The sequence below is a fragment of the Danio aesculapii genome, chromosome 6, assembly GCF_903798145.1.
Source record: "Danio aesculapii chromosome 6, fDanAes4.1, whole genome shotgun sequence".
Taxonomy (NCBI): Eukaryota; Metazoa; Chordata; class Actinopteri; order Cypriniformes; family Danionidae; genus Danio; species Danio aesculapii.
In genome coordinates, this window is record NC_079440.1 from 9,506,895 (window position 1) to 9,527,986 (window position 21,092).

The following is a 21,092-nucleotide window of genomic DNA, read 5'->3' on the forward strand; positions in this document are numbered from 1 at the left end:
GAATGACCAATACAACATTTCAAACGTTTTACAATGTAGTCGGTCTGCATGGTTCAACCCAGACTCATTCTGAAAATGTACCGCTATATACATTTCTCGTGAGCACCAAATACTTCCCAGGAGCTACGTTTTTATACAGTTTTTGTTTTCGTAAATCCGCCAGAAGCCGATGTGTACGCTTTTTCAGATCTGAAATTTCTCTCACAAATGGCATTCACGCCTGCTCCTCTCACGTAAATCCACCAGAGGCCGCTGTCGACTGCCTGACTGATCGATCTATCCCTCACCAACTCCCTTCCCTAAACCCGACAGTGTTTTAAAAAGCAATCCAGAAAAAGAAAAGCATCCACATGAAGGTAAGCGGTCAGCTGGTAAGCGGTCAACTGGTAATCAGAATGAGCCTGTGTTGGAAAGCTTTTGGCCTACTCAGTTGAGTTTTTTTATGTGCATTGTCAAAATGTATGCGTATTTTGATGTTTCCATCAAGCAGTTTTGTATGTGATATTCCAAGATATTGACAGTGTGCTATTTTGATAATGGGGATTAAAGTGTTCCATAACAATGCATTGCCCAACACTACATCAGGTGCCAAGGCCTCTGTTGATAATCATCGAATCTTGGCCGTTGACTTGATTTTTCAGGCCGGGCCTTTTTCTTCCAATCATCAACAGTTCAGTCTTGATTTTCTTGGCCCCATTTCATGCATTATTGATTGGCAAAGTTGTGCAGTTACAATGAGGATTACACAGCCCCATATGCATAAGGATGTGATTAACTGTGCACTGTGACACATTGCCCTGGTCACCACTGTTGTATCAGCTTGTGATTTGTTGCACTGTGGGCCTGTAGTTGCTGTGATAAATCAAAGTCTATAGCTATATAAAGACAGTTCACTTCCATTACTTTAAATCAATGATCAGGATGGCTGCCATAGCGAAGGAAGAATTGCTTTTGGGTCATTATCTCCAATTGTATCACATTTTGTATTGTAAAAATATCCTTTATGGCCAAGCAGTTCTTTGGGGTAGTGGTCTGTACAAATTTGCTTGGTCATTACAAGCTCTACAGTTTGGGGATTTCTGTGTGCCAGTGTTGATTTTACAGGATAAAGGACATCCTATCACATCCTTTCAGTGTTCTTCCAGTGTCGGCCTGTAGTATTTTCCCTCGGTTCAGTCTCTGTTCTCCCAGTGTTTGTAACCACATCCTCTGGTTAAGATTAAAACATCCATAAAGTTGGTTTGGGTGAACTATCCACTATAAAGATTGGTGTGGTGCCAATCTTTGTCCATTCACAGTACCTGAAGCAAACTGTAAATAACAGGTTATAAACTAAATTAGTACTAAAGCAACAACAATAATGAGGCAGGTCACTGGGACAGTGATATAAAATATTTCAGTGATCAGTGAACAGTTTTTGAGATTTCAGGATTCTCCAATTCATTTAGATAGGACTTTGGTCTTGGATGACCTGCCTGGAGGTGTCGCAAATATGACTGCCAAGTGAACAGACTTTCCTTGAAAGGGACTTTGGATCAATGCTCAACACCAGTCTCCAGTCCTGTTTGGCATCAGTAACCACAAATCTGTGGATCACTTTTAATACGTACTCATTGCGAATGCCCTTGAACAACCCACACGGAGCACTCTTTCTTGGCACAAAGCTCAGAGGTGCGGTGCAATCACAATTTGTCCTTCATCAAACTCCGATAAATCAGCAGCATTTCACATTCTGATACCGAACATAGGACTTACTGACGGCCAGTCCTTGGGTTGTACAAATACAGTTTGGTTGCCAAACGTGCTCATTGCATCAGGCCCAAGAGGGGATCATAATGTAATGGCACATTGTCATGCGTATATAATTCACGCCATTTGCCTTATGACCTATGGCTCTCCATGGAAGGATTTGTTTGATAGCTGACTTTACACAGTGTATATGTGTTGACCTTCACTTGTTATCATTTCCAGCTTTACACAGGAAGTTGAGATCAGACATATGCATTTCTGCCAAAACGTCTGCCAGAGAACATCTGGTCTGAAGGGTCTTTTTGAGTCTCGGTGCTTTTGTTTGTCTTTGTGATCTTGGTTCTTGTTGATATGACAGATGTGGCACCATTATAGGAGTATTCCCTGTCAATGGTGAGAATGATTGATTGATTGAATGATTGATTGTAGCAAATGAAGAATCAACACAGATGATTGACTGATTGATTGATTGATTGATTGATTGACATGCAAATGAAGAATCAAACCTGAGGCTGAATCCCTCTGTCATGGACAAACAAAAGATAAATCCTCCAAGAATACTGAGGACAGATCCTGCCCAGCCGATGAACAGAGCTGCCCCAAGTTCAAATCTAAAAAACACGCAAAATAAACATAAGCATTACGCATGCTAGATAGTCAACCCAGGCTCATTCTGAAAACGTACCTCTATATACATTTCTGGAGATCGCCAAATACATGCCACGAGCTACGTTTTTTGCAGGTCTTTGCAAATCCACTAGAGGACACTGTGTATGCTTTTTGAGATCTCAAATTTCTCCCGTAAGTGCCATTCGCACTTGCTGTTCTCGCATTAATCCACCAGAGGCCACTGACCGACTGACTGACTGACCGACCGACCGACTGACCTCCTCCTTCCCTAAACCCAACCAATAGTGTTTTCAAAAGCACAGATTGACCTGCTCACCTACTCCCCTAAACCCAACCGACAGTTTTAAAAAGAAATCCAGAAAAAAAGCCCTCGCCTGATTCTTACCACGTTTTCAGAATTTACCACATTCTCACCCTGTTATTTACTTGTTTATTTTATTTTTTGGCTTCTGTTTTTGTCTTACCTGCTTTCTGGAATCGTTCTTCACCAGACACAAACCCCATTGTTGTGGTCAACTCCTCTCAGATTCTTAAGTCCACCGACGTACATGGCGAGCTACTGGTTAAACTGGTAATGGTGGAAAAGCCGTCCATATGGAGGTGTCAGCTGGTAAGCGCAAAAAGGAACAGCATTATACCACCCCCTAGTGTTCATTTTGAAAACGAAATGCAGCCATATGTAGCTCTGGCTACATAATTCGCAACCTCCAGAAATGTTTGTAGGGCTACGTTTTCAGAATGAGCCTATGTTGCAGAAAGTTCAAGGAGAATGTGACATTGGACTGCAATTTCTTACTTCTGTTTCACAAATAAGGGGTCAAAAAACTCTGATGTGATCCGGTGTGCATAGAGGGAACAGGCAGTTATAGAGCAGATTCCTGGAAAGAGGATGAGATACGGTTAAAGGAAAAGTGCTTTAAAAAAAGAAGAAAGCATCACCTGGGTTATTGGCAACATTTACCACTCAGAATAAAGTGTAGTCCAGACAGACAGGTAATCCGGGCTTTGGTGGTCTCTGATCCTCCTATTTTGGTGCATTTCATGCCCACTAGTGCCAGGCTAGCTCCAAAAAAGCCCAAACACACAGCTGTGATCATCAGGCCACGACACACTTGGATATAAGCTGCAGGATCAAGAAAGCAGAGGAGAGATTTTTGATGAGAAAAAGTTTTTAATAGCATGAAAAGAAATCTGGGGTCTGTTCTTCGTACCTCACTTAAATGATCTAAGTTGATTTGTCAGATCCTGGATCTTTTAATCTTGATAACTGATCTCTGGCTAATTTGGTTCTTCAAACAAGTTCGCGAATCAGTTTAAAATGTCTGTATGAACAGATCTGAGATCGCTGCGTGTGTTGTAAAGGTCAGATCTATCGATCCTCGAAATCATGATCAGCTAAGCGATGATTGGCTGACAGCACAGCAGCACAATGACATCATCTGATTTATATTCAATCATATACTGTATGTGAGCAAAATTACATAAAATTCATAGTAAACGGTTTGTTAAATATGAAACGCAATAACTTTCCAGCTTTTTTGCGGACTGCATGTTTTACACTTTCATGTGTCAAGAGTATTTAGCAATTTATTTAGTTTTACATTAAAAGGGGGTTTTCTTTATTATAGTAGCTTAGGCCTATTCAAGTTTCTTAATTAGCGTAAGAAATAACTGGCTGTATAAATTAATTTTAACATCAAATATGAGTCGTCAAAACACGTTTGTGACTGCAATTATTATTATTCCTTTAAAAAAAAATGGTAGAATATTGTGCATGTCTATTATTATACACAAATTGTACTAAAGCTGGGTCGGTACCTTAAAATAGTACGCGTTTGTGTCTAAAAAGTCCATATTAATAAATGTTCTCTTTGAACCCCTTGAGGAGAAGTTTTTGTACTTTTATTTCCAAGTGCAGATTGCAATTTTAATTATATATATATATATATATATATATATATATATATATATATATATATATATATATATATATATATATATATATATATATAACTTTAAACTTAAACTGAAACTAAATTTTTAATGTTATTTTATTTTTTACTATTTTCCGAAGTGTATATAACTACTACTGTAAGAAAATATCAGCATTTGGTACATACTGTCAATGTTACCTTTGCTTGAAATGACCCGATCTAATCCTGCTTAAATGAAATAAGCCTGTTCCCGAGCAGGTTTGAGCTACCAGAACTGTTGCTATGACAGCAACTCTCTGATGAATTTTGATGAACGAAACAATCCTGGATTTTGTCAATAACCAAATCCAGCTATTTGAGTAATCCACGTATGAAGAACAAACCCCGGGCTGGAAACGGGCTTTTAAAAATACTATTGGTTGGGTTTAGTGAAGGAGGAGGGTGGGTCAGTCGATCGGTCAATCAGTCAGTCAGTCATTTATTCATTCATTCAGTCAGTCAGTCAGTCAGTCAGTCAGCCGACAGCGGCCTCTGGTGGATTTACACAAGATGAGCAGGTGTGAATGGCACTCTCGAGAGTAATTTGAAATCTCAAAAAGCGTACACAGCGGCCTCTGGTGGAGTCGCAAAAACAAATACTGAAAAAAAAACAACCAACCAACCAAAACCAACACAATCTCACTGCAATTTGTAACTTTTAGTGGGTAATTCGTATGAATTCATATGATCTAATTCGTACAATTTAGTACGATTTGCTCATCCCCCAATGACGGTTGGGTTTAGGGGTGGAGTTAGGTGCCACGCCTCCTTTTTAAAATCATACAATTTCGTACGACTGACCTCGTACGAATTAGCCACTAAACTGACAAAACGTAAAATATTTACATTTTCTCGTGAGATCAGGCTGATTTGATGGTCTCCAGAAATGCATATATAGAAGTGCTTTTTCAGAATGAGCCTGGGTTGACATAATAACAACCAATCAGAACATTTTAGTAACCACGTATCAACATGCTAACAACCACTCAAACAACTTAGTAATGATATAGCGACATAATAACATCCAATCAGAACACATTAACAACCTCATGAAAACATGGTACCGTATCAACACCTTAGTGACCAAATATCAACATGCTAACATCCACTCTAAACTTCTTAGCAACGATATAGCAATTTAGCAACATGCTAAGAAATGTTAAACGCCTGGAGTTAAATTTGCATGACTGAAATAGATGCCCAAGAGGCATTCAAAGAGGGCTGATTTGCTCTAATGAGACTATAACAACACCCTGTTCTGTGTGCCCCAAAGCACAGATTCCCAAACACCTCAAGCTCCCGAATTTTGCATGTCTATGACACACCCAAGAGAGACATGTAAAATGTGCAGGATTGAGGGAGATTTCCTTGCCTAAAGCTTCCTCCTGTGTGAAGGTGTGCCATCCAGACTTAATTAAGTCGACACACGCTTATTAAAGCCTATTTTCCTACTTGCCTTAGGGTAAAACATTGCTGCAGGTTGTAACTAAGGTCATGTACAGTTTAAGGGCCTGATTACATTGGTATCCAGATGCAAGTTTTGTTGATCTGATCACAAGTGGACAACACTAAAGACTAGCGCAAACAGGGTCAGAAACATTATGAGTTTGTCCACTTTTGACCAGAGGAAGTCGATTTTGTAACTGCTTTTCCTGTTTACAGCTGGTATTAAAGGGATAGTTCATTCAAAACTAATAAAACTTTACTCCACTTGTTCCAGACCTGTTTGACTTTCTTTCTCCTGTTAAACACAAAATAAGATATTCTGAGGAAACTGGAAACCTGTAACCATTGACTTCCATAGTATTTGCTTTTCCTACTTTGGATGTCAAATGGCTTCTATTTTTCAGCTTTCTTCAAAATATCTTCTCTTGTGTTCAAAAGAAATTTTCATTTCAGGGTAAAATGTCCCTTTAGCTCACACCAAGAATCTAAATTTACTTGTTTTTTTTAAGCCCCCTTGGGTGTTCTAAACCTGTTTAGACAACATGAAGGAAGAATTTTTGAAGATCGCTGGAAACTGGTAGCCACTAACAACCATAATAAGAGAAAAAAATACTATAGAAGTCAATGACTACCGCTTTCCAACATACTTCAAAATATTTTATTTTCTCTTCAACAGAAGAACAAAACTTATAAACGTTTGGAAACACTTGAGGGTGAGTAAATTTAAAAAAATACTATGGAAGTTGATGGCTTCCAGTTTCCAACATTCTTCAAAATATCTTCTTTTACGTCCAACAGAAGAAGGAAACCAATAAAGGTCTGAAAACTACTTTGAAGGTCAATGTCTACCATTTACCAACATTCTTCAAAATATCTTCTCTTGTGTTCAATAGAAGGATAAAACTCATAACAGTTTGGAAACAATTGAGGGTGAGTACATTTTCATTTTGGGCTGAAATATTCCTTTAGTTCACACCCAAGAACAAAATGACTTGCTTTTTTTCCTCCCCTTAGGTGTTCTAAACCAGTTTAGACAACATGAAGGAAGATTTTTTGTTAAATGTTGGAAACTATTAGCCAATATTAGGGGTGGGTGGGGGGAGATACTATAGAAGTCAATGGCTACTGGTTTCCAACATCCTTCAGAATATCTTCTTATCTGTTCAACAGAAGAAACTTATAAAGGTTTGGAAACACTTGAGGATGAGTAACTTTTCATTTCAGGGTGAAACATCCCTTTAGCTCACCCCAAAAACCAAAATGACTGGCTTTTTTACTTACTTTAGGTATTCTAAACCTGTTTAGACAACATGAAAGAAGATTATTTGAAGAATGTTGGAAACTATTAGCCACTGACATACTATATTGGGGGAGGAAATACTATGGAAGTTGATGACTACCAGTTTTCAACATTCTTTAAAATATCTTCTCTTGTGTTCAATAGAAGGAAGAAACTTATAACGATTTGGAAACACTTGAGGGTGAGAACATTTTCATTTTAGGGTAAAATATCCCTTCGTTCCCATCAAAAAACAAATTTACTTGCTTTTTACTCCCTCATAGGTGTTCTAAACCTGTTTAGACAACATGAAGGAAGACTATAGAAGTCGATATCTACCGGTTTCCAACATTCTTCAAAATATCTTCTCTTATGTTCAATAGAGAAAAAAAACCTCATAAAGGTTTAGAAACACTCGAGGGTATGTCATTTCGGGGTAAAATATCCCTTTAGTTCACACCCAAAAACAAAATGACTTGCTTTTTACTCCCCTTAGGCGTTCTAAACCAGTTTAGACAACATGAAGGAAGATTATTTGAAGAATGTTGGAAACTGGTAGCCACTAACAACCATAAAAGGAGAAAAAATACTATAGACGTCGATATCTACCTGTTTCCAACATTCTTCAAAATATCTTCTCTTGTGTTCAATAGAGAAAAAAAAAAAACCTCATAAAGGTTTAGAAACACTCGAGGGTATGTCATTTCGGGGTAAAATATTCCTTTAGTTCACACCCAAAAATGATGAAAATGAATGTCTACCATTTTCCAACATTCTTCGAAATATCTCCTTTGTGTTCACTAATAAAGGTTTATTACCAACCCCCCCCCCCCCCCCCCCCCCCCCCCCGCCCCCCCCCCCCAACTAGTAGACATCTGCACTCTCTGGAGGAAATTCAAGGGACCATAAATAATCAGCAATTTCTGTAAAGCCTCAGACCATTTACTACTCAAAGAAGAAAGCAATGAAGTACCATCCAGTGCGAGCATGGAAGGAAAGTCCTTGCAGTTGGAGACTCCGGTTGAGTCCGTAACACAAGTCTTCCAGAGATTGGACCAAAAGGTGGCTGTTGTGATGACTGTCCCATCTACAGATGACACTTTCCAGTAATCAGTGGGGAGCGTGGAGGACACCAGAATCCATCCAGAAATGGTAAGAAGAAAAGCAACGATCTCTGTTGCCATATTACCCATTTTTATGAGTTCAAATGCACAGAAAAGTCAGGAATGAGTGATTTGGTGAATCTGAACTGGAACCGTCAGCCGAAGGGTCTTTATATTCAACAGGGAGGGCTCTGGCTACTAAACTTTTCAACAGCTGACCAATAGCCTTTTGTTTTTCCATTAACTTTCCACAACACCACACATACACACCCAAACATCACTCTGCAAGAATCATTTTGAGAGATGCTGGAGGTCAGGAGGTGAGCACATTAAAGATGCGTGTTATTGGAAGGGCCTGAAAAGTCAGCGACCTCCAGCGGATATTGGAGAAATGTGTTCAGATAAGGCTCAGATGTGAGAGATAAAGCTTTATAGTGTGTGTTTATAAATAGGATTCATATGGAGGAGTGTTTGTTTTTAGTATTTTGGTTAATATTTTATTATATTTAGTTTTATTACATTTATCTTGTATGTGGTTACTGAGATATCAGTAGTTTGTGTTAGTATTTTAGAAACATGTAACAAGTCAAATTAAACGTTTACAGAAGTGATGCTTTTGGAGATATACACTTAAAAATACATTTAGATGTACAGTGCATCCTGAAAGTATTGATAGCGCTTCACTTTTTCCAATTTTTTTTATGTTACAGCCTTGTTCCAAAATGGATTAAATTCATTTATTTCCTCAAAATTCTACACACAATACCCCATAATAACAATGTGAAAAAAGAGAAAGTGTTGCAAAGTTATTAAAAGTAAAAAATCTGAAAAATCACATGTACGGAAGTATTGACAGCCTTTGCTCAGTACTTTGTTGATGCACCTTTGGCAGCAATTACAGCCTCAAGTCTTTCTGAATATGATGCCACAAACTTGGCACATAATTTTTTTGCCCATTTCTCTTTGCAGTATAAGCTCTATCAGGTTGGATGGGAAGTGGCAGTGTACAGCCATTTTCAGATCTCTCCAGGGATGTTCAATAAGATTCAGGTCTGGGGTCTGGCTGGGCCACTCAAGGACATTCACCGAGTTGTTGTGAAGCCACTCCATTGATATTTTGGTGGTGTGCTTTGGGTCATTGTCCTGCTGGACGAGCAACTGTCGCCCCAGTCTGAGATAAAGAAGCAGGTTTTCATTCAGGATGTCTCTGTACATTGCTGCATTTATCTTTCCCTCTATCCTGACTACTCTTCCAGTTCCTGCTGCTGAAAAACATCCCCACAGCATGATGCTGCCACCACCATGCTTCACTGTAGGGATGGTATTAGCCTGGTGATGAGTGATGTCTGGTTTTCTCCAGGCACCACTGGAGAAAAACAAAATTTTGTTTCTTATGCTCCGGGAGTCCTTCAGATACCTTTTGGCAGATTCCAGGTGGGGAGTGGTTTCTGTCTGGCCACTCTACCATACAGGCCTGATTGGTGGATTGCTGCACAGATGGTTGTCCTTCTGTAAGGTTCTTCTCTCTCCACAGAAGAACACTGGAGCTCAGACAGAGTGACCATCAGGTTATTGATCACCTCCCCGACTAAGGCCCTTCTCCCCCGATCACTCAGCTTATATGGCTGGCCAGCTCTAGGAAGAGTCCTGGTGGTTCCAAACATCTTCCACTTACGGATGATGGAGGCCACTGTGCTCATTGGAACTTTCAGAGCAGCAGAAAGTTTTCTGTAACCTTTCTCAGCCTTGTGCCTCGAGACAATCCTGTCTCTGAGGTCTACAGACAATTCCTTTGTCTTCATGCTTGGTTTGTGCTTTGACATGCACTGTCAACCCTGGGACCTTATATAGACAGGTGTATGCCTTTTCAAATCATGTCCAATCAACTGAATTTACCACAGGTGAACTCCAATTAAGCTGCTGAAACATCTCAAGAATGATCAGTGGAAACAGAATGTACCTGAGCTCAATTTAGAGCTTCACGGCAAAGGCTGTGAATACTTCTGTACATGTGATTTTTCAGGTTTTTTACTTTTAATAAATTTGCAACACTTTCTCTTTTTTCACATAGTCATTATGGAGTATTGTGTGTAGAATAATGAGGAAATAAATGAATTTAATACATTTTGGAATAAAGCTGTAACATTAAAAAAAATGTGGAGCGCTATGAATACTTTAAATCAAATGAACTTTTCTAGTCTTGCATCAATCAGACTCACTAAAAATATGAAATCAAACTATATATAACATAAAAATGTAATTAAAACCTGATTAGCGTATTAAAATAAGTTAAAGCACTTTTTTGTCATAGCATTTTTTACAGTGCAGCTAAAATTATTCACTCATTCATTCATTTTCATTTCGGCTTAGTCCCTTTATTAATCAGGGGTCACAGCGGAATGAACCGCCAACTTATCCAGCATATGTTTTATGCAACAGATGCCCTTCCAACTGCAACCCATCACTGGGAAACACCCATACACACTCATTCACACTCATACACTACGGACAATTTAGCCTACCCAATTCACCTGTACCACATGTCTTTGGACTGTGGGGGAAACCGGAGCACCTGGAGGAAACCCACGCGAACATAGGAAGAACATGCAAACTCCACACATTAATACTAACAGACCCAGCCGAGGCTTAAACCAGCGAACTTCTTGCTATGAGGCTACCCACTGTGCCACTGTGATGCCCTTTACAGAGTTATTTCTCTATTTATTATTTCTTATAAATTATATTAATTAAAAACTACTGTCAATAAAATTTTCATTGTTAAACTGCAGAGTTGAATTTTCAACATCAAGAATCGATTAACATCCCATAATGCTATTCACAACCGTAAATACAGAAAAACACTAGTGAATCACTAAATACCTTACGAAGCATTGCTGCTTATGTTTTTGCACCAGCCCTGACTGGTCCGGTTACATTTTTATAATACAGTTTGAGTTTGTACATAGCAAGAGTGCCTCAAGAACTCAGAGGAGAGTGTAAAATATCCACACACTGCTTCCCGTGAGCTCCCTACAGCTTGAGCTTAAAATAACAAATCTTTGCTTTGGTGTTTGTAACTGGTGTTTTACTGCTGCTTAATAAAACTGGGCTATTTTTCAAGAGCATTTAAAGGCTAGATGTGTTTGTTTGTGTTTAAGTAGGAGGTATCAGCTAAAGTGAAGGTCAGACGGATCCTCCTGCTTGTTTTCAGCCTCAGATCTGCTGATGGTTTCCCTCGGTTCCCTGCAAAGGAGACAAAACATAACCCGACCTGACCAAAACACAGAGGCTTCTTCAGTCAGCAGCTGCTCGCCTCCGCCAAGAACACGCAAATGACAATTATGTAATGTTTGCAGGTAGTATCAGTTACATTGAACATTTAATTGGATGACATATTAGGTATTAGACAACAACATCATCTCAGGAATGTAATGAAACTGCAAAAATCCATGTAAATACCTTTCCTCAAAACTGTGAGTAAAAGGTTAATGCAATGACTGATGCTAATATTTTGCAGTGGTTGCAATTTTTTTATTATTAATTTTAAGTGAAAATAATTAAGCAAGTAAAAGTGAATCACAATCAATAACGGTATGTTTACACAACATTGATGTGCTTAAAAATGTGCTTAGACACAGTAACACTATCGAACAATTCCCAATCATATAAAAAATGCTGGGTTCCACACAATTTCCTTCATGTCCAACACAAATCGTTAACTTAACTTAATTGTTTTTACAAATTTAAGAGAATTAAATACAACAATAACGTTGTCCTGAAAAAAATCAAGAATTGTGTTGATTCAGCTCATTTTAGCTAGTTTGAACAAGCATCAACAAACATTTTTTGAGTCTAGACTAAAAATAAATAACTTTGCTGTTTTTTTTAAACTACTTATTTGTTCGAACAACGTAATTGTTTTGGGCCCTATTATACACCCGGCACAATAAGGTGCAAGACGTGTTTTCCCCAGTTTGCCCCAACGTTTTGCAATTTTCAGACCAGCGCAACCTTAATTTTCCCATTGTCTGTCTCGTTGTTTAAATAGCAAATACATTTGCGCCACTTTCTGGACTCATGGGTGTTCTGGCCTAGAAAAGAGGTGTATTAAGGCACATTGTTGGCGTGCTGCTATTTTGAGGAACTAAAATAGACTGCTGAAAGCAGGTCTAAAGTCCAGCACAGAGTGCGTTAGTTGTGCGCCTTGCTTACACATTGCTTAAAACACACAGGATGTACAGCAATATGCAGATATCAAATGAACAAATGAAAAAGAATTGAAGGAATAAAATGTTACACAAATGATTATTTTCCACATAAATATAAAAATCACTACCTCTGTGCCTTTATCTCGGGGGGCTTTTTTAGTTTATTCATGACAACTTGCTTTTGTATAATGTTATTGTTATCATTAATAGTATTTCTTAATGCATAGTTATATTTGTTTTATTAAAAACAAGCTTCCTGAAGGCAAAGCTTTCGTTTTATTGGTCAATCTACAATCCTACTCTCACCTATGGTCATAAGCTTTGTGTCATGACTGAAAGGACAAGATTTCGGATACAAGCGGCCGAAATGAGTTTCCTTCGAAGGGTGGCAGGGCGCACTCTTATGGATAGGGTGAGGAGCTTTGACACTCAGGAGGAGCTCGGAGTAGAGCCGCTGCTCCTCCACATCGAGAGAAGTCAGCTGAGGTGGCTCAGGCATCTGTCTCGGATGCCTCCTAGACGCCTACTTAGGGAGGTGTTCCAGGCATGTGCCACCGGGAGGAGGCCTCTGGGAAGACCCAGGACATGCTGGAGGGACTATGTCTCTCGGCTGGCCTGGGAACGCCTCGGGATCCCCCCGGAGAAGCTGGAGGAAGTGTCTCGGGAGAGGGAAGTCTGGGGTTCTCTCCTAAGACTGCTGCCCCCACGACCCGGCCCCGGAAAAGCGGCAGAAAATGAATGAATAAATAAAAACAAGCTTAGATTTGTCCACTTTTCAAGTTTCGGACCATATGGGGCACTGGACGTAACTCAGTTTTTTGACCACACTTCGTTATTATTGTTCATTTATTCGTTAGCTGTAAATTAGAACTGAATTTAGAAATTGTTTTGAAACAAATCTTAGTGCTTAACAAACAAAATTATGTAAGTAGACTAATGGATGTCTTTAGTGTAGTGTGTACAACACCGTTTCCCTATCCACGAAAGAGAGAAAGACAAAGTGAAAGGCAGAATAGAGGAAGCTCATTCTTTGGCAAATAGCAAATGCGCCATGGCGCGACGCAACTGACTCTTAAAGGGAATAGGAGATGAGACTGATTGGTTTATTCTGAAAACACACATAGAACTCATTAGAGAATAAGCACAACCCTGTTAGACCATGCGCCATGGCGCAGATCTGATTTTTTCATCCTTAAAAAAGCAAAAGTGGATTTGGACACGCCCTTAATGCCTGCACCTTAGACTTTGCGCCTAGATCGTTAAAAATGTTCAATCTACTTAAATTTGAAATTACTAAAATACTGTATTATGTGTGCCAAGCCAGTAGATGGCACCTGCACACATACAATATGGTCTTGAATATGGTTCGCCATTTTCAAAAGTTTGCATTTTCAGCACCTCAAAACGTTGTTGTGTAAAAAAGTAAAAAAGTTATTATACTTTTATAATTTTAGTCATTAATTTCAAATGATTGGGGGGTATAACTGATTCAACGTAGGTTCATTCTGAAAACATAGCCCTGTATACATTTCTGGAGAGTGTGAATTATGTAGCCAGAAGTACGTATGACTGCATTTAGTCTTTAAAACGAACGCTACAGGGCAGAATGATGCTGTTCCTTTTCGCGCTTACCAGCTGACCGCTTACCTCCATATGGACGGCTTTCCCGCTGTTACCAGTTTGCCCAGTAGCTCAACACGTACATCAGTGGACTTGAGACGCAGAGAGAAGTTCACCCAGCAACAGGTTTTGAGTCCGATGAAGAACGGTTCCAGAAAGCAGCTAAGACAAAAATAGAAGCCAAAAAATTAAATAAGCAAATAAATAACAGCTTGAGAATGTGGTAGATCTGAAAACGTGGTAAAAATCAGGCGATTTTCTTTTTCTGGATTGCTTTTGAAAACACTATTGGTTGGGTTTAGGGAAGGGGGAAGGTGGGTCAGTCAATAAGTCAGTCTACATCGGCCTGTGGTGGCTTTAGGTGACAACAGCAGGCGTAAATGGCACTCGCGAGAGAAATTTGAGATCTGAAAAAGCGTACACAGCGGCCTCTGATGGATTTGCTAAAACTAAAACTGCAAAAAAATGTAGCTCCTGGGACCTATTTGGCGCTCTCCAGAAAAGTATATAGGGGTACATTTTCAGAATGAGCCTGGGTTAACCTTACAAGAGTTGTTATTATTATGAATTATAGATAGCGACATAGAATTGGAACACCCCTACTCCTTCATGTGATTGAGTAAAATAAGGGGTAGGGGGCAAGGGTAGAATTGAGATTGGGTCTTAGATTTCATGTGGATTTAAGGAAAGAAACACGTAGCTACTTAATAGCTTCTTTTACTTTCAGCATGTTATAAGACATTCCCTCCCATTCCCACAGGGGTGATAACTCAAAGCAGGCGGTTATTGTTTTTTTTTCAGGTGAGCTGTTGCCGAGTGACAAGGTCAGCGAGAACGTCAAACAAAATATCCGCCATCATAGCAACCGCACTGATTCCCTGGAGGAAATCCATGATTCCAGTCAAATTAAATGTGCTTATCTCCTCCAACGGGCAATTACATTGTCACAAATTACATGAGTTCAATTAGATGGAGAAAAGTGGCAGGATAATTCAGATTGCGGAGCGAGGCATGCGGTTATTCATCTTCAGGCACCGTAAAGGTCACAGGCCTTACATCAGCATGACATTATGCTATGACTCCTTAAAACAGGTGAAGAACTCGTATGAGTCACGCAAAACGAGTTTATATTTGCTTGGCAGATGTTATAGATTATACCCTCACAGTGAGTTTAAATAAGGTTAAAAAAGGTTGCTCATAATGACTCGGCAATAACATTCCTCAGAAAAGTTGACTGAATATATAAACAAGTCTGTACATGTGCAATGCACCACCTACTGTATTTACACTGGAATAGTTTGAGCTACATCCCCTGAGGAATATTATTTACAATGCACAGAGAGTTCCGGTTAATAGTTTGGCATCTTTCTATGCTTTGCATTCATAATCACAGTACAGTGTAAAAAAAAAAGAAATTAAATGGTTTTGTGGTTTCTCAGTGAATGTTACAGTAAACAGTTCTAATTCACCCAAAAATGCACATTTGTTCCAAATGTGTGGAAGCTAATTTCTTCTGCTGAACACAAAACAAGATGTTTTAAAGGGGGGGTCCAATACGATATTATATTTGAAACTTTAGCTGATGTGTAATGTAGCTTTGTGAACATAAACAACATCTCTGAATGTAATATGCTCAAAGTTCAATGCAAAGGGAGACATATAGGCTTTTACAGAGTTAGCTTAGCAAAGCATGCAGCTAACAAAGTTTGCGGACTACAAAAAAATACATCCGGGAGCATTCTTAATACATTAAGAGCATTCGCCATGTGCAACGCGCAGCAATGCGGCGTGGCTGAGGAGCTGTAATGTTGTAGCATAGAAAGCTAAAATGGAGTCCAAACGGTGCTATTTCCACAGAGCTTCTTCTGTTTCTGTATTTGGGCTTCCAAAGGACACGACACAGAGAAGTGCTTAAAGTTTAATTTTAATTATGTTCCAGAGAATATAAAAAAATAAATAGCTAGCATTTGACAAAGGAGAGCTTCCAGAATCTCCCAGTTCAGTGCTGAATTCGGCTAAAAACTCCTCCAACCGACGAAGCTGTGGATTGTCAGTCACAACCTGTATTTTTATTTGTTAAAATTGATCAACTACATGCACAGTTTATAGTTAACGGTGTGTTGTAGAGAGGACATAAACAAGCATGTAAACAATAGGAAATGCTGTTTGGCATCGCTAACAATTTAGCTACAAACTCATATTTATCCTTCAAACCGCTGTACACACCCACAGTCTTCAGCAGCGTTGCAGTGTCTCTCTATACGGCCTCTTTCCCTGCATTCTACATCTTAAATAACAAACTCACAAAAGATATGTAAACGTTTTATATTTCTTACACATGCTTAATCCAAATATACGAGAAAAAAATTTATCAGATTTTATTTTAAAGAGCGGGCGTGAGGTTCAGCTCTGTGCTCTTAATTTTTCTGTCTAATTCAGGCAGCTAATGCTGCTAACTGCTGCTCTGAATGGACTGTTTGCACAGCCCAAAAGCCCGCGCTTGTAGGGGGGGTGACGTGGTGAGGTGGAGCTGATCCACAAATCACAGCACATTATGTTAGCTGACCAATCAGAGCAGCGGGCCTTTCAGAGGAACTAGGAAATATGACAGTCGTTTTCATGTTATCTGAGTAGCTGTATATAATCAAAGTAAGATATATGAACATATATAACGTTATTTTTTACAAATGATGCATGAGCACACATTGCTTTGCATATTATAAACACAACCAAGCCTTAAAAATACACTGTGGACCACTCCTTTAAACAATGTTAATTACCATAGAAAAGGGAGCAATCCATTTCCATAGAAATTCATAGAAAAGTTTAAATACCATTGACGTCAATAAACTCACCCATTTTTCTAAATATTTTTCATTAAACTCAAGAGAAGAACAAAACTCAAAGGTTCACAACAAGTGCAGTATGAGTAAATGATAAAAAATCTTTTGTTTTTTGGGTAAATTAACCTTTTTTTTCTTAAATTCAGGCAATTTGAGAACTCATCACTCCTGCAACAGCTGAAACTCATTATTAATTGATTACAGGACTACCTAAACTCATCACACACAGACACACACTGTATTTTTCCCTGTGAACATTACAAAGCAGTTTTCCCTGTTTGTCCAGCTGTGTTCTGACCCTTTGCTTTGTTTATGTTGTTTTGCCGCCCGATCTCTTCGCCTGTGGCCACGACTACTCTTTTGTATTGCCCTCATGCTACTGTTTGTACCTGTTTGACCATTGCATGCCTGAGTATTCTTTGTAAATAACCTGCACATGGATCCTTACCTCTGTTGCCAGACTCGCATTATTACAGCAACAGGTTTACCAACCTTTTTACAACACAGGCTCATTCTGAAAAAGTAGCCCTATATATATTTCTGGAGACCGTGAATTATGTAGACAGAGGTACGTAAAGTTGCATTTCACCTTTAAAACGAACGCTAGGGGCGGTATGACATCGTTCCTTTTCGCACTTACCAACTGACCGCTTACCACCGTATGGACTGCTTTCCCACTGTTAGCAATTTGACCAGTAGCTCACCACGTATGTCGGCGGACACACAATGACGGGGTTCAAGTCTGGTGAAAAACGGTTCCAGAAAGTAGGTAAGACAAAAACAGAAGCCAAAAAATAAAATAAACAAGTAAATAACAGGGTGAGAATGTGCTAAAACTCTTTTTCTGGATTGCTTTTTAAAACTGTGAGTTGGGTTTAAGGAAGTGGGTGGGCTACACTATTGTTGGATTTAGGGTGGGTCAGTCGACAACGGCGCGAATGGAGACACTCGAGAGAAAAATTTAAGATCTGAAAAAGCATACACAGCGGCCTCAGGCGGATTCATGAAAACAAAAACTGCAGAAAACAACATCGTGGGATGTATTTGGCGCTCTCCAGAAATGTATACTGGTACATTTTCAGAATGAGCCTGGGTTGCTTTTTTAAGTAAAGTCATCTAACAGATTTTTACAGTGTAAGAAAGTAGAAATACACACCCCCAAATATGCGATCATGCAACATGATTTATTAGGCTCTGTAATAATCAGTTTACTGGTAATATTTAAAGTCCAAGAAACATGCCTTAACCCAGGGGTAGGGAACCTATGGCTCGGGAGCCACATGTGGCTCTTTGACCAAAAATATGTGGCTTTCCAGCTGTCTCCCTTCAATAAAAACTGAAAATCAGTTTCCTTTTGAAAATACAATTAAAATGACCTTTTTATAGTATATTTTACAGCAAAATGAATAAGAATAAAAGGACAATTCAACCAATGCGCGTGCAGCGCTGTGGACTAACTTGAATCGCGACACCAATAAAGGGCATGTCGTTTACATTTCGATGGTAACCTTGCGCCATAAAACTCAAACAATGTTCATGAGTGGTGAAAGAAAGAAATTCAACAAATTGTCCTTAATTAATACATGGACTTGCTAAACATGTGATGCTTCATATATATCCCTAATGGCTCGTTAAAAATGCATTTGCCAAAACAATTCAAAATGGCTCTTTACTGAAAAAAGGTTCCTGACCCCTGCCTTAACCCATTTCGCACCTGTGTTGTAAGTACATTATGCACCGTATCATTGGCTCATCGCTTGTTTACTACTTAAATATGCTAGATTATGTGCTGTGCTAGACATTATATGATAGTCACTGTGCCTAATTTGAGCATTCTTAAAAAATGATGGATGGTTTTGACATGCACGGACAAACCCAACCACCAGGTTATTCATTTTCCTTAGTCTCTTTATTCATCAGGGGTCGGCACAGCGAAATGAAGCGCCAATTTACCCAGCATATGTTCTACACAGTGGATGCCCTTCCAGCTGTAACCAAGTACTGGGAAAACCATCAGGTTAGTTGAGTTCATTTCTATTAAAATTCTGTTAGAAGATAGGAGCAATAACATCTATAGTACTTAGGAAATCAAGTATTACTTGATACTTAGGAAATCAATGGCTACTAGTTTCCAGCATTCTTCTAAATAACTTCTTTTGTGTTTAACAGAAGAAAGTAACTGTTTTTTGTTTGTATTTAGGGGCCTTTAAATGTACAGCATGGAACCAGATGTCAATTTTGATATTAACAGAATATTTAATTGTTTCTTATATTGTTTTCATATATAGCTAAATTAAAAAGGCTGGAGTCTATTCTGTAATTTTAAACGACTCACTGCCTGTAAGAACAAGAGCAAATCCACAAACCTGCTGTGTTTTAACACTGGAATTAACATTCGGTTTCCAACCGACCACAAAATTCCCAGAAATAAGATAATCACCAGAATCCACCATAACTGAAGTGCCGTTGATCCAGGTTTTATTGCTTTTCCTGAGTCAGTCTTGCTGCAGAAAAACGCAATCCCTTGTTGGAGCTCGGCCTTTGGAGCAAAGTTCAGATTTAAGATGTTTAGCAAAGTAATAATGACTCGACACTCAGGCTTTCTTTGAAATACAAAGCGTGGAAGTAAGTCATTCATAATGCAATGATGTAATTCCTCCTTACAGATTACCTATGGCGGATTCTTTTATCTTAGAGGAAATAAGGGCCTGGTATTCATCATGATATGAGGACCAACAAGTATAGTAACACCAGTAATCTTTGACCTTTTGTGGACATTTTTTGGTCTCCATGAGGAAAACGGCTCATAAATCATTGAGAATAAAGTATATTGAAAAAGTGCAGAATGTTTTATGCAAGGGAAAGGTTTGTTTAGGGGAAGAGTTGAGGGAAGAGGACAGAATATACAGTCTGTACAGTTATAAAAGCCAATACTTCTATCTGGAAGCCAGCATATACAGTAGCATGAAGAGAGAGAGCATGTTTGTATCTATGTATATAAGTGTGCATGTTTTGTGACATATCAGGGCACAAATGTGTATAATGACATGGGTATTACACCGGCATTACAAGGAGAGAATGTCCCCACATTAAACTAAAACAAACCTGTCTGTGTGAGCATGTGTGTGTGGCTCTGGCTCAGTGTCTGTCAGCATTACCTTTATCATTGTAACAGCCACCTGCTCTGTCTCTTTATAGGTCTCTCATCTTCTGTTCTTTCAGTGCTTTATCTGTATCGGAAATCCAAGAATGAGAGAAAGAGAGAGAGAGGAAGGAAGAGACTGGACGAATGTATATACAGTATGTTGTAGTTCAATGCGGTTCTCAAAGTTCCATAAGAATAATTGTGAGATTAACATGAGATTAATTGGTTTCAAATGCATTTCTCTCAAGACACCGAAGGTAAACAAATCAGTGAACATAATGTTAATTAATGAATGTTAATACATTATTTTAGTTAGCTTTTGATCTACTTCACAAACAGTGCTGGGTAGTGACTTGCTTTTAATTTTATATTGCTTAACTGGATTTTTAAACTAGCTGTAATAAGATTATAGTACATTTTAAATCCGCACCATTATAAATCAGACCCCAGTTACGACAATTAACACAATTGTCGTATAACATATGACTTATGCGCAGTGATCAAATTATTCATCATTCATTGGTTCTCCCTAATTCTCTCAAATATTTAAGTCTTATAAAAGTCTTTTGATTTATTGAACAATAAAATGTATTACATTTTCATTGTTTTATTAAAAAGTATTTATTTCATTTCATACATTTATTTGAAATATTTTTAATTAACATATAGAATTATTATGAAGTCAGAATTATTAGCCCCCCGTTTATTTTTTTCCCCAATTTCGGTTTAACGGAGATAATATTTTTTCTACACATTTCTAAACATAATAGTTTTAATAACTCATTTCTAATAACTGATTCATTTTATCTTTGCCATGATGACAGTAAATATTTGACTAGATATTTATCAAGACACTTCTACAGCTTAAAGTGGCATTTAAAGGCTTAATTAGGCTAATTAGGTTAACTAGGCAGGTTAGGGAATTAATTAGGCAAGTTCATTGTATAAAGATGGTTTGTTCTGTAGACTGTTGAAAAAATATATAGTTTAAATGGGCTAATAATTTTGACCTTAAAATGTTTTTTAAAAAATTAAAAACTGGTTTTATTCTAGTCGAAATAAAACAAATAGGACTTTCTCCAGAAGAAAAAATATT

At 38.5% G+C, this 21,092-nt stretch overlaps 1 protein-coding gene across 1 annotated transcript; it reads right to left on the reverse strand.

The window, feature by feature from the left end:
• Nucleotides 1-505: 505 nt before the first annotated feature.
• Nucleotides 506-8,270, reverse strand: cldn10a (claudin 10a). The gene is made up of 5 exons (XM_056459456.1): nucleotides 8,051-8,270; nucleotides 3,341-3,502; nucleotides 3,176-3,257; nucleotides 2,256-2,360; nucleotides 506-2,133 (listed from the first exon to the last, which is right to left on the reverse strand). The coding sequence occupies exons 1-5, from the start codon at nucleotides 8,268-8,270 to the stop codon at nucleotides 1,992-1,994; spliced, it is 711 nt and encodes a 236-aa protein (XP_056315431.1). The 3' UTR covers nucleotides 506-1,991.
• Between the last annotated feature and the right edge of the window lie 12,822 nt (nucleotides 8,271-21,092).

Bases quoted from the DNA above. Each gene is read 5' to 3' on its own strand.
- cldn10a (XM_056459456.1), bottom strand. From the start codon at position 8,270: ATGGGTAATATGGCAACAGAGATCGTTGCTTTTCTTCTTACCATTTCT. The intron at 3,503-8,050 runs GTACTTCATTGC...TTGATCCTGCAG, and splicing joins TTCCATGCTCGCACTGGATG to CTTATATCCAAGTGTGTCGT. The intron at 2,361-3,175 runs GTAAGAAATTGC...CGTGTTTTTTAG, and splicing joins CCCTTATTTGTGAAACAGAA to ATTTGAACTTGGGGCAGCTC.